Source organism: Dama dama, chromosome 1, assembly GCF_033118175.1.
Source record: "Dama dama isolate Ldn47 chromosome 1, ASM3311817v1, whole genome shotgun sequence".
Taxonomy (NCBI): Eukaryota; Metazoa; Chordata; class Mammalia; order Artiodactyla; family Cervidae; genus Dama; species Dama dama.
This window is the reverse complement of record NC_083681.1, coordinates 45,533,723-45,547,844: the sequence shown is the minus strand read 5'-3', so window position 1 is coordinate 45,547,844 and position 14,122 is coordinate 45,533,723. Positions and strand designations below refer to the sequence as shown.

General features: G+C 42.7%; 1 protein-coding gene across 1 annotated transcript in view; it reads left to right on the top strand.

Annotated features, from left to right (window-relative positions):
- The window catches only part of SYT9 (synaptotagmin 9), a 212,663-nt gene that overhangs the window by 73,183 nt on the left and 125,358 nt on the right, over positions 1 to 14,122 (top strand). Inside the window, exons 2-3 of the mRNA XM_061134626.1 lie at positions 1,796 to 2,147; positions 12,128 to 12,674. Coding sequence (XP_060990609.1) covers positions 1,796 to 2,147; positions 12,128 to 12,674 — 899 coding nt within the window. The remainder of the gene's footprint in view (positions 1 to 1,795; positions 2,148 to 12,127; positions 12,675 to 14,122) is intronic.

Below are 14,122 nucleotides of genomic sequence, written 5' to 3'. Positions count from 1 at the left end.
TCAACTACCAGTGTTGAAACTGGAGCCCCTGTGTTTCCAAACAGAGATATGATGTTGTTTCACCACAAGGGCAAAGATTGATTGGGAGGCATAGAGGAGATACATCAGATCCATCACCAGCCCTGTCAGCTGGCTTTCTGTCAAGGGCAATTTTTCATGAAGAAATTGCCGTATCATTTCATAAGAATGATCAAGTACCTTAAGAATCATATTGAAAAGTGCACAGACAGTAGGTGGTCAGCTTGATTCCTTAGGAAAGTGATGGGTTCACATGCATTCCTCAGCTGTCTCATGTCATGGATCATTGGCGTGCTGTGGATCGTTGACATTGTGACTGTTAGGTAACTGATTCCTAATTTTCCCCTTCACTAGAATAGGAGTCTATGAAGGTTAGAGTGTGTCTATCATGTTCTCCACTGTGTCTCCAAAGCCTGGCACAGTTCCTGGCATTAATGGACATTAAGAAAGCTTTGGCTGAAGCAATGCAAATATTAATGATGGGCAGTAAAGGCAGAACTTGGGAAGAATCTTTGGGGCCTCAGACTGTAACATAGCTCAGTAAGGGCAGGTAGGGGTATCCTTTAAGGAAGGAGTTTATAGCAGCACAGTGCCAGGAATGAGTTCAGGCTGATGGCTCAGCCTCTCCCTGGCTCTCCTGTAGGGTGGGGTGGAAGCCTGGAGAGCAATGGGCTTTGTTCCAGGAGTCGGGCGCACACCCACTAGACACTGCACTGCCATGGACCGTGGCTGAGGCCGTGGGGCCATGCTCCGTGTAGCAGATGTTGTTGTTGCCCCCACCACCCCTCTCCTTTGGCACTTGAGCATCTGCCTACTGACCTAGGCCAGCCCTGCATTATTTGAAAGGTGGAAATTTTCTGGCCACAGAAACTTACTTTGCCACCCACATAGCAGATGCTCCTTGAGAGCTGCCCTCAAATCAATGACTGAAGGGGGTTGATTTTTATAAACAACCCAGGCCCCTGGGCTGTGGACCCTCTGCAGCAGTTTAATCTCTCTTCCTCCACTGTGGTAGCTGGCTTGACAAAGCTGCGCCTGCCCCGCCCCCCCTTACTGGCTACTTTCTTACACCCCTGAATTACTTCCCTCTTCTAACTGGGTCACTTCCCTACTCCCCTACCTATGTTTTCTTCACCTTCTAAATAAACCTCTTGCTCTTGAATACTTGTCTCAGCTCTGCTACTGGGGAAACCCAAACTATGACTCTTGTTGCCTGGTCCTGGGGACCTGACCACCAGATGGTGGGTATTCTTTAGGCTTGAGAGGACTTGAGCTGCAAAATGTAGCAATGACCCTTAAAAGCTCATGTCAAAAAGAAAGCACTGTAGTTTTCTCTTGTTTTAAAAAAGATGTTACTTAAATGACTCCTAAATTATATTGCTCTCTGAGATGACAGAGGAATTTTTAATGATAGTTGAAACCACTCTACTCCCAGAATATCAATGATTTTTATTGCTGAGGGGACAGGGTCTCAGTTGCCTTGCAGGGCATTCCTGGTCCCCTGAGCACACCCTGTCTCTTGCTATCGCAGGCTGTTTGTTTCTAAACATGCCTGCATGTTACATTCTCTGTGCTTGTGTCTGAGTTCTGATTGTCCCTGCCTTAGAATCAGCAGGGACATTCAGCATGCATCCCAGGTGATTCAGCAGCATCCCAGGCCTGGCCTTCCGCCGTCACTCCTGGGGGATGCATGAATGAGAGGGTTCTGCCATCACCCTGCAGTAGGTGGGCACGGGAGGAGCAATCCCACTGACCTTTGATCTTTGCTTCTTTGCAGATATCTCAGTGAGCCTGCTGACCCTTGTAGTCACTGCCTGTGGCCTCGCTCTCTTTGGTGTGTCTCTCTTCGTGTCTTGGAAACTCTGCTGGGTTCCGTGGCGAGAACGAGGCCTGTTCTCTAGTAGCAAAGACAACAACCAGGAGCCTCTTAACTACACGGACACAGAGACCAATGAGCAGGAGAACAGTGAGGGCTTCCTAGACCCTCCCACCCCTTGTCCAGACTCCTCCATGAAGATCAGTCACACCTCCCCCGACATTCCCCTCTCAACCCAGACGGGGGACCAGGACAACTATGCCCATGGCATCCGCGTGCAACGCCAAATCACAGAGCCAACCTCATCAGCTCGGTCAGTACTGCCCCCTTCCTTTCTGGATGCAAGGCAAGCGCTGCCCTGTTTCCTTCTCTTGGCAACAATGGCATTGATTTAGCCAAAGAGCCTGTAACCTTTCACATGTCCCTTTGGTATCAGAGACATGAATGTGGGAAAACTTGATGCTTCCTATACTCCAGTCAGGTTCCTGAGCACTGCTTAATCTCTCCTTAGCTCATATTAACAGTAGTTAACATTGCTAAGACTTTGCATGTCAAGGACTGTCCAAGAATTTTATTTGTATTGTTTTTTCATTGCTCACAACTTTGTGTGAAACAGATCCTATGATCATTTTCATCTCACAGAAGAAGAAACTTAAGGAAATTAAGAAACAAAGTCATAAATTGGTAAGCACCTAGGACCGGGTTTGAACCCTGTTCAAACACCACCAGAGCCCAAGTTTTTACCCTCTCTTGCATGTTACTCTTGCAGTGCTATGAAATTGATTCCCTGTGCCTCTAGTCTAGCCCAGCTGTCACACACAGGGTCTCCATAGAGTCCACATGGTGGCTGGAGGTCTTTGTCCATCTCCAGGCTTTTCAAGGACTACAGAGTACCCAGGCCTAGTGTCACTGTCTTTCCACGGGCTGGATCTTCGTGCTTTTGCATTGTAGAGAAATAATACCATGCAGTGATAAAAAGCAAGGGCTCTTTGGTCCAGTGAACTAGCTTTACCTCCAAATGTGATATTGGACAGATTATTTAACCTTCATCTGTTTCTGTTTCCTCTTGTGTAAGAGGAACAGTGATAGGTGGTTTTGAGAATGAGATGATGACATGCACATCACATGCCTTGCACAGACCTGCACCTAGTGGCTGTTCCACACACCATGAGCTGCTGTTTTGTTTTTGGTGATGCTGTCATTATCATCATCATCACCGAGACCTGCCTCTACCAGGACTCTGATGCATAAAGATAGCTTTGAGGCTAAGCAGCCAATTCTGAATCACTGTATATAAAAATTCACTCTCAATAAGGCTTCAGGAAAAGAGACGAAGAAAGCAACTTTCTTTAAAATGAAAATATTTGCTTGAGTGATAGCTGGAGGAATAGCATGTGCTGTTATTTGAAAAGTACAAGCACAGTTTGCAGTTATTTTTTTTAAAAGTCTTTTTTATTTGTCCTCCAGAAGCAGAAATAAGATTTTACCCTTTTTATGTTAATCAAGTTTATCCTAGAGGCTCTGCTCATTCACATTAAGTGGGATGGAATATGACAGTTTGTAATTTAATTTTTTCCAAAACCTATTTTAGCATCATTTCCAATTCTGAATCAAAGAACTTTATTTAAAATATTCCTCTGCGAGGAAACGGATGGTTGTTTGCCATTTGGTTTAGAAGAAATCTTCAGGTTTTACCATTAGGGCTTCTCTTCAGATTTAAGACTGAAATATAACTAGAGCTCTGTCTGATGCTGCCATGGAGTTTGTGCATTGGTGCAGACTCATAATAAAATCCTCTCAGTGCTTCAGTAAGTAGGGCCTTCAGATGGAGTCTCCACTGAAATTGTCTCCTGTTTGGTTTTACTCTGCATGTTCATTTTTCTGATCTGGGTTCCATCACTATGGTGTAACAGTACTGTGTTTTTATTAGATGAAAGGTCCGAGGGCTCTGCCATAATTCTAGAGAATTGATAGCAATCATATCACTATAATTATTAGGATTTATTCTAGAAAATATGTATGTAACCTGCATATCAAAAAATAGATTCCATTTAAAACTAAAAACTGTAGATCTCTTTACCACTGACCTATAGAAACTGGGTAGAAGGAAAACAAAAATAAAGAGCAAGGGAAGGAATTACTGCATTTACATTTTGATGTATTTTAGTTTTGAAGTCATGCAATTAAATTCTCTCTTCTGATATCTAAAGTTGTTTAGTAATATTTGAGTCCCATATGACAACTAAACTCTTTCCAGCTGCATTTGACCTAATACTAATGATAATTTGCATCATTTTGCATTTCAAACATTCTTGTCTAAATTACTGCTGACCTGATTCTATGGGTTATGTCTGGAAATGCTTATCTTTGACTCATGTCTTACCATAATGAGAAGGATGTGGTCTTATAATTCTTTACAGTTGTGCTATAAACACACACACACACACAAAGCCTTTTTACTGACAGTGTGGGGGAAATGAATGAAATTTCCTTGATACTCCAGAACATTTTTAACATCCTTTTTTAAGTAGCATTTTTCATTCCATACGTGCGGTGGGTGGGGAAGTTACTCTTGCTGAGATGGCTCTAAACAATCTGCATTGCTAGTTATTATTTCTACTCCCTTCTTTCTCATTATGATCCTTACTTTCTCACTGCTGTCTCTTTCTTACTCCTTCCCTCCTGCAGCTGTTAACCATTTGTCCTAAAGTTCCCTGGGCACATGCTCAGCTCAGAACATGCAACGCTTGGACTCCTCCCAGTTAAGACCTCCCCACTTGTCACAGAGACTGGCAAGCTTCTGCCATGGCATTTGCTTTGGAAATCCTACTGTCACCTGGCCCCTTCAGCTTAGATATATATGGCTCCCACCACTGCCTTTGGGTACATCCTAACAATGAATTTTGCCTCATCTTCTAAGAATATTTCTGGTCAGGATGACTTTTGGTTGTTCTTCCAAGAGCAGGCATGTTTGCCTTCTGTTTCTGGTTGGCTCAGTTACTGTTAGACCCTCCAAAATTCCTGCTAATTCCTTTCAATTTGGATGAAATCCCTTTTGTATAATGACCTAATATCCTGGGAAAGTGGATTTTTTTGTTTTAGACATTTTCAGTACCAGAACATTTTAAAGGTCTCTACTTCAAATATATGAAAATCCCTGAGTCCTCAAAATAGAAGGATCCTTGAAAAACCATCTAACCCTTTTCCTGATTCATGACCCAAGCTGAAAGTCCAATCTGTTTTAAGTCTTCTCAAATTTCTTTTATAACACTTTGGTTTTATAAAAATTTCAATTTCCACACCACAAACTTCTTATCAGGTCTGTTAAGGCCCTGTGTCGTACTGCTACAGTCTCCTGCTACCAGCTATAAGCCTCACCTCCAGGCAGGGCCACCATGTGGCACAACTCCAGAGGATGCCACTAGCCTGGACTCAGTTAAGAGACCCTACCCGAAAAAGCTCATCACATTCCATCTCCATCTACACTAGCTTCTCTCTTGTTTTCTTCAGTATACCTGCCATTTCCTCCCCTGGGACCTTCGTAAATGCTATCCTATCAACCTGGAATGCTTCTCTGTTTTCTTTACCATGCCAGGCTCCTTTGCAGCCTTAATGTTCCACCTTAGATGTCACCTCCTCAGAAGTTTCCCTGAATGAATGAAAGTTGCTCAGTTGTGTCTGACTCTTTGCAACCCCATGGTCTGTCCATGAAATTCTCCAGGCAAGAATACTGGAGTGGGTTGTCATTCCCCTCTCCAGGGGATCTTCCTGACCCAGGGATCAAACCCAAGTCTTCTGCATTGCAGGCAGATTCTTTACCATCTGAGCTACAGGGAGTTCCCCTGACAACCTGTCTGAACTACGTATTCTTTCCTCTACTTCTTCCCACTCTTTATTCTCCTACAAGTTGCCTCACTTTCACTTCCTCACAGGATTAAAATCTATTTCTAATTATGCAATTGTTTGTTTATTTTCTATATTCCACTCTAGACGATGAATTCGGTGCGTTCAAAGACCAGATCTGCTTTGCATCCCCTTATGTAGGTCAGGAAGCAACAATTAGAATTGGATATGGAGCAACAGACTGGTTCCAAATCAGGAAAGGAGTACATCAAGGCTGTACATTGTCATGCTGCTTATTTAACTTATATGCAGAGCACATCATGAGTAATGCTGGGCTGGATGAAGCACAAGCTGGAATCAAGATTTCCAGGAGAAATATCAATAACCTTGGATATGCAGATGATACCACCCTTATAGCAGAAAATGAAGAAGAACTAAAAAACCTCTTGATGAAAGTACAAGAGGAGAGTGAAAAAGTTGGTTTAAAACTCAACATTCAGAAAACTAAGATCATGGCATCCGGTCCCATCACTTCATGGTAAATAGATGGGAAACAATGGAAACAATGACAAACTTTATTTTTGGGGCTCCAAAATCACTGTAGATGGTAACTGCAGCCATGAAATTAAAAGACGCTTGCTCCTTGGAAGAAAAGTTATGACCAACCTAGACAGCATATTAAAAAGCAGAGACATTACTTTGTCAACTAAAGTCCGTCTAGTTAAAGCTGTGGTTTTTCCAGTAGTCACGTATGGATGTGAGTTGGACTATAAAGAAGGCTGAGCGCTGAAGAATTGATGCTTTTGAACTGTAGTGTTGAAGAAGACTCTTGAGAGTCCCTTGGACAGCAAGGAGATCCAACCAGTCCATCCTAGAGGAAATCAGCCCTAAATGTTCATTGGAAGGACTGATGCTGAAGCTGAAACTCCAATACTTTGGCTACCTGATGCGAAGAACCAACTCGATGCTGGGAAAGATTGAAGTCGGGAGGAGAAGGGGACAACAGAGGATGAGATTGTTGTTTGGATGGCATCACTGACTCAATGGACATGAGTTTGACTAAACTCCAGGAGTTGGTGATGGACAGGGAGGCCTGGCATGCTGCAGTCCATGTCACAAAGAGTCGGACATGACTGAGCGACTGAATTGATGTATCTAACACCTAGTGCAGCCTCTCACACATAGTGGAATTTTTCATGAATGACTGACAAAGTGCATTCATCAATATCAGGCCATTTTTCTTGTGTTCTGATGACAAAGCACTAAAAGTATAAACCGAGGGGAGCCTGTAATGACATGAAACCAATGGACGGTGACTTGTCCCAGGTCTCACATTCATTCAGAGCCTTACTTTTGAATTTGTCAAAAAGTAAGTTCAGAGACTTTTGAACTTGTCTCTGAACTAAGTAATCTGTAGAGTCACAGAAATACTCTGGAAGAATTGAAAGAAGACAATTTGAGTCCTCTAAATGTCATTACTGGCCACAACTCCATTAAGCGGTACATTAGGATTAAATGTTGTAATTACTCCAGGTGTAGCACAGGTTTATTAAGCTATATATATATATATATATATATATATATATATATATATATATTTTATGTTGAGAACATTGATTAGATGTAAACATTTAAAACATAATGTTTTGAATTAGTCTTTTAGTTATGTGTTCAGATTTTAATAAACTGACATCTTCAAAAATAAAAGTTGCCTAGACCTCTCTCAACTTCCATGAGACCCTGAAACGAGATATAAATGTGTGTTTTCTCTACTGGGATAATTATCAGGAACTATTATGTCCATGGCATGTATATATTTACTCTAGAGACGCGAACACTTTAGAGAACGTGTTGGTGGACATAGGCTCATTTTAGTAACAGAATAAAATATTTGAAGGTGACACCAAGGTTTCAGCCTTTTTAACTTGGCTGAGGGTGGGGGGAGCAAGACAGGCTTCATGTATGCAGCAGCACTTGAGCCCACACCTCCACCCTCCAAGGCCAGATACCTGCATCTCCCTTTTCTCACTCACTCTGTAAGCCTCTGAATCCCATTTCCTCCTGCTGTTGTAGTCCGTTAACTGTGTCTGTCTGTCTACTACTCCCCCTTCTTCTGTGTCCATTTGTGATTCAGAGCAACCCAACCCTCCTCTCTCCTTCACAAGGGAAGATTCCAGGAAGGTCAGTTTCCTGTTCCCAGATTGTCTTGATTTGAACTTTGTAAAGAAACCCATGATGGTTCTGAAGTCACTATTTGCTTCTTTCTTTCCTGTCTTTGGACCCCAAAGCCTTGAAACAGTAGTATCTCAAACCAGGGAAGGGATGAGCCAAGTTTCCTCTCTGAGATGTGGTCCCTGAGATGAGGGAGGGTGAAAGAGTATACTCTTGTCTGTGGTTGCATGGGAAACCCAGCAATGGGAGGGAAATTCTGAACTCTGGTTCTTAACACAAAACCTGGAATGGAAGATGTGGGCATGTGTGAGGGGAAAGCTGCTGGGGCAGAAGAGCTGAAGGTCTCATCGTGCTGAAGAGCTGGGCCCCAAGAGGAAAACTTAGTTTCTCCATTGAGGTCTAGAGCATCAGCGGGGAGGCTGAGAAGTGGGAGGCCAGGTCAAGTAGGCAGGCTCAGCTCAAGTACTGTCTCCAAGTACTGTGACAGTTTCCCAAGTCAGAGGCCTTTCTTTATCCCTCTCCCTAACATCCAGTCAGTTCTTATCCCCTCTGCCCTGATGTACGTTAGTGTACAACTCTCTCTTCACCCCTGGCCGGGCATTTCCTGAAAGGCAGTAACAAGGCTTTGCCTCTCTCTCTCTTCGTCCCTACCTGACCTCTTACTTCGCACATTCAAATTTGTTGAACTGTAGTAATGTCCTCTTTCTTAAGATCCAGTGGATACTACACTATTGTAAAGTAATTAGCCTCCAACTAATAAAAATAAATGAAAAAAAAAAAAGATCCAGTTGAGGTGGCTGGCTTTTTGGGTGACTGAGACTTTATTTGGAGACTCAGAGTGGGGTGCTGGAACTGGTTAATTCAAATTTGATGGAAGAAAAGGGGGGATCCTTTTGTGTGTAGGCACCTACCCACCTATCCTTACCCTTGGCTCATATCAGCACAGGCTCACATTCCTTCAGACCTGAAAGTGTGTTTTTGAACTTGTTGTGGGAAATCAGCTTTGCAGATTTGGTTGGTCAACTTGGAAATTGCGCTTTCTCCAGGCTCAGCCACCAGTCTTCTAGCTCAGGTCTGGGACAGCCAAGTCCAATGGTGACGTCCTCTTCCTTGCCTGTTTCACAACAGGAAAATGGCTTCTGCCCACCTTGAGTGGGGCAAGAGGTGGAGGAAGCTGAGAGCTCCAGCCCTGGGGCCAGCTCCTCTCAGTCAACATTAGGGTGACTTATTTACCGAAGACACCATTTCTCAGCTTTCCTTCTTGGCCACCCTCATTGGGGCCCATCTTTCCTTCCATTCATTGTGCATATTAAGTGCTGAAAACATCAAAATACAGGACTCCCCAGACCTACTCAGAGGACTGTCTGCTTCAGACACACATCCCTCCTTGCTACACTCATTCTGTGTCCCTAGGCGGAATTCCAGATCCTCACCCTGGAGAGGGGGCTCTACTTTACTGTGGTCCACCTCCACTGACTGTTTCAGACCCTTCATCTCTAGGGGAGCTCAGGTCACGGCATTCTGCTCTTTATCTTTACTCTTTTCTGCTTTTGATTTGCTCTTTCCTCCTGCCTCTGTTTAAGTAGCCCATGGAAACTGTGGAATATTGATTTTCCAGTTCCTCCACCTCATCTTCTCCTTTGTGTCCCTGAGGGAAGCCTCCCTGCTCTCCTTTCTAGCTGCCGACTTTAGGCAGCAGGGTGATGGTTACCCTGGTTCTCTGGCTGCTCTGAGCTTTGCTGGTCCATGCCCCCACCTCCAGTCACCACTCACTCTTTCCTGAGGGAAACTGGAAGTGAAAGAAAGCCCAGGGAGTGAGCACTGTCATGGCCTGTTACAGTCTTTGCCATCTGCTTTAAGCCACTTCCTTACAGTTGGATTCAGCTGGTTTCCCAATAGTATGTGTGATCCTGAATAGGAGGAAAAAGGTTGAGACTGAAACTAGTTGCGTAAAATTTTTGGGTAGACAGTAGTATTCATACCTGTGCTTGATTTTTAAAAAGAATCTTCAGCAGTCTTGGAATTTGGAATGAAGTCCTCCTGTGCAGTTGGATTCTGAGGTAATGGGCTCCTACTTTGGTCTTTGAAGTACAAATCTCTGCATAATACCTTCCTTCCCTGGCCCATCCCCTCCACCCCCTGGCAGTCCATTCTGGTTAGAAGAGCAGAACACGTAGGATTTATTTCTCTCCAGATTTCATGTCTAAGAAAATGTGAGAGTAAAACAGAATATGTTCCATTGCCAAGCAGCCAAGTTCATATATTTTAAATTAAAATGTACATGGCAGGTTTAGTCTTGCAGATGAGAGATAAGACAAAATGCTGCTGTGAGGAGTCCAAAGCCATGACTCAAAAACCTCGCAGTTAAGTTGTTAGGCACAGAGAGTCTGCTCAGGCAACCACCTCAGGAGAAAAGTGGCAGCAGGGTTGCGCTGGTGTAGACACAGGACCCATGTTCCATCATAGACATTGGTGCCAAGATGGCACATCTAATAGGTCTTGAAGATGCACTTTTAGTATTTAAACTGCACCACTGACTAACTGGATAGCGCCCAGAATTGCCCATCATAGGTGGTAACTGACTCCAGACTCAAGCAGGGCCCTTGTTTGAAACCAGCTTGGAGAGAAAAATCACCAGCAGAGGAAACCAAAGCTGGTTCCAGCCACTTATGACCCTTGCATAGAGATTGAGGCTTGCTGCTCCCTGGGAGCCTTTCTGCCCAGAAATCCCAGTAGAGCAGGATTAAAACTCTGTAGTCTAGCACTGCAAAGGTTCAACATCTAGACAGGGACTGACCTGGGTGGTAGCACAGAGAGCTTTATCATTGTTCCCCCGACTCTCCCCTTCCTTCCTTGAAAAATCAAAAGATACAGAGAAAACTTAAGATGGTGAGTGGATTTCTTTGTAAGAAATTAAAATTCCACAAGAGAAGCATTCAGGCCACACGGTTTTTGCACATGTGGGAATGTGTATGGCTGAGTGTAGACTGTTGGCTGTGACAGGTGCAAGTGACAGCTCTGTGATTGTGCTTTTGTTGTATCGTGTGAGTGATTAGTAATCAGGAGGGTATTTTAGGATGAAGAGAAATGTTTAGCATCATAGCATCTGTATGACAAGGGAGAATAATTTCAAGTATACTTCAGGGCCTATTAATCCCGTATTTGCACCTTCATTTCATAAAGTAGTCTTAAGAAAGGAAAAGAAGGCAAACTCCAGTGCTTACTCTGTCTCTTCAACTATTTACTAACCTCTCGGAGACAGTTTGACTGTTCCCCTTTCACCTTCTGGTGGAGAGGAGCTATTTTAATTAAGGTGATTGAGAGACAAAATACAATATAATAGCTATGAACTAAAATGAACAAAACTAACCTTAAAGACAACTTTCTGTGTAATGACTCCTCTCAGTTTGTGAGGACCCATACATATGGCAAAGAGATTTTCAGGAAAACTTTTGACCCAAGCCAGCAAACTTATAGGGTGAAGTATAGATTCTGATAGCAAAGATTTAATTTGTAATACCAGTGTCCAACCTTCTCTAACTGAATCCATATATAGATTTATAATAGCTTACCTTTAATTTTTATGTCTCATAAAAATTATAGTGTTTATTATAGAAATAAAGCCCTCCCACCTCATCACTAATCACCCACGTGGTACAATGGAAGCACAGTCATGGAGCTGGCACTTGTATCTTTCAGAGTCAACAGAATCCCCTACAAACAGATGCATCCTGTCACATACATTTCCAGAAGAGCAAAGACTATGTTCTTGTGATGAAATGATTTGATTTATCCCATAAGAATGTGAATCCTTAGTAGGCTAAAAACCAGTGCCAAGAAATTCTATATAATTTAGAAAAATATCCTTTCTTTTTAAGATACCACATAGCTAATTATTTCAGTTTCAGGACCATACTATATATTAAGGAGAATAATTTTATTTTCTAAACCAGTTTGTACAAATCTTTACCCCCCACCAGCTGAATAAGCTTCTCTAATGTCATATTAGACAGTTTAGAAAGTGCATTAAACCCTCCAAGCTCCAAGGTCACATGTTAGTAAGATCACTTCCAGATGCCCAGGCCTCAGTTTTGAGCTTCAAGCCTTGGGGAACAGCTTACTCACATTGATAAGCATTTTAAATTTAGATTTAAAAAATGCGTACAGATCTAAACTTTTAATAGTATGTAGCAGTCTACCTACATCCCAGGCACAGGTTTGTGAAAGACCCAGAGCTAATGAGGTTATAACTTTGTTCTCTCTTGCTCTTCATTCAAGGCACAATTCAATCCGAAGACAACTCAACCTATCAAACCCAGACTTCAATATCCAACAATATCCAAAACAGGAACAGTTGACTGGCATTGGTCGAATTAAACCGGAGTTATATAAGCAGAGGTCATTGGATAATGATGATGGGAGAAGGAGTAACAGTAAATCCTGTGGGAAACTGAACTTCATTTTAAAATATGACTGTGACTTAGAGCAGCTCATAGTGAAGATCCACAAAGCTGTCAACTTGCCCGCCAAGGACTTTTCTGGGACTTCAGATCCTTACGTCAAGATCTATTTGCTTCCTGATCGGAAGACGAAACACCAGACTAAAGTTCACAGAAAGACCCTGAACCCGGTGTTTGATGAAGTGTTTTTATTTCCAGTTCCCTACAATGACCTTGCAGCCAGGAAGCTTCACTTCTCTGTCTATGACTTTGACAGGTTCTCTCGCCATGACTTAATTGGCCAAGTGGTGGTGGATCACTTCTTAGACTTGGCTGATTTTCCCAGGGAGTGCATCCTCTGGAAGGATATCGAATATGTCACCAACGTGAGTAACATTTCTTCATTTTGGTTGAGGGTGGGGAGGGGGAAGCTTCTTGGTCAGTATGCAAACAGATTACTTATACCTTATTTTATTTGAGGGGTAGAATACAAAATTTATCTCACTGTACTTAAAGCTATTACTTAAAAAAAAAAAGCTATTACTTCAAATCTCCTTCTTCAGTTAAGTTTAGTTGCTCAGTCGTGCCCAATTCTTTGTGACCCCATTGACTGCAGCATGCCAGACTTCCCTATCCTTCACCAGCTCCTGGAGCTTGCTCAAAATCATGTCCATTGAGTTGGTGATGCCATCCAACCATCCCATCCTCTGTTGTCCCCTTCTTCCTCCTGCCTTCAATCTTTCCCAGAATCAGGGCCTTTTCTAATGAGTCAGTTCTCATCAGGTGGCCAAAGTTGCGGAGTTTCAGCTTCAGCATCAGTCCTTCTGATGAGTATTCAGGACTGATTTCCTTTATGATTGACTGGATTGATCTCCTTGCAGTCCAAGGGACTCTCAAGAGTCTTCTCCAATACTATAGTTCAAAAGCATCAATTCTGCTCTCAGCTTTCTTTATGGTCCAACTCTTACATCCATACACAACTACTGGAAAAACCATAGCTTTGACTAGATGGATCTTTGTTGACAAAGTAATGTCTCTGCTTTTTAAATATGCTGTCTAGGTTGGTCATAACTTTTCTTCCAAGGAGCGTCTTTTAATTTCACACCTGCAGTCACCATCTGCAGTGATTTTGGAGCCCAAGAAAATAAAGTCTGTCACTCTTTCCATTGTTTCCCCATCTATTTGCCATTAAGGGACGGGACCAGATGCCATGATCTTAGTTTTTTGAATATTGGGTTTTAAGCCAACTTTTTCACATTCCTCTTTCACTTTCATCAATAGGCTCTTTAGTTCTTCTTTGCTTTTTGCCATAAGGGTGGTGTCATTTGCATATCTGAGGTTATTGATATTTCTCCTGGCAGTCTTGATTCTAGCTTGTGCTTTATCCAGCCCAGCATTTCTCATGCTGTCCTCTACATATAAGTTAAATAAGCAGGGTGACAGTACCCAGCCTTGACGTACTCCTTTCCCAATTTTGAACCAGTCCGTTGTTCATGTCTAGTTCTAACTGTTGCTTCCTGACCTGCAGGTTCCTCAGGAGACAGGTAAGGTGGTCTGGTATTCCCATCTCTTTAAGAATTTTCCACAGTTTGTTGTGATCCACACAGTCCAAGGTTTTAGCCTAGTCAATGAAGCAGAGGTAGATGTTTTTCTGGAAACCTCCTTGTACCTTTCCAAAAACAAACCTTTCACAATACTCATTTTGTGGTTTCTAAGAATTACTCATGAAAGCAGTATTGAAAAGTAACATTCTGTCTTTTCTACTTCCTAGTTCTAAGTGATTCCCTAATAGACATTAGATATTATCTGCCCTCCTTACCTCATTTTCTTTAGA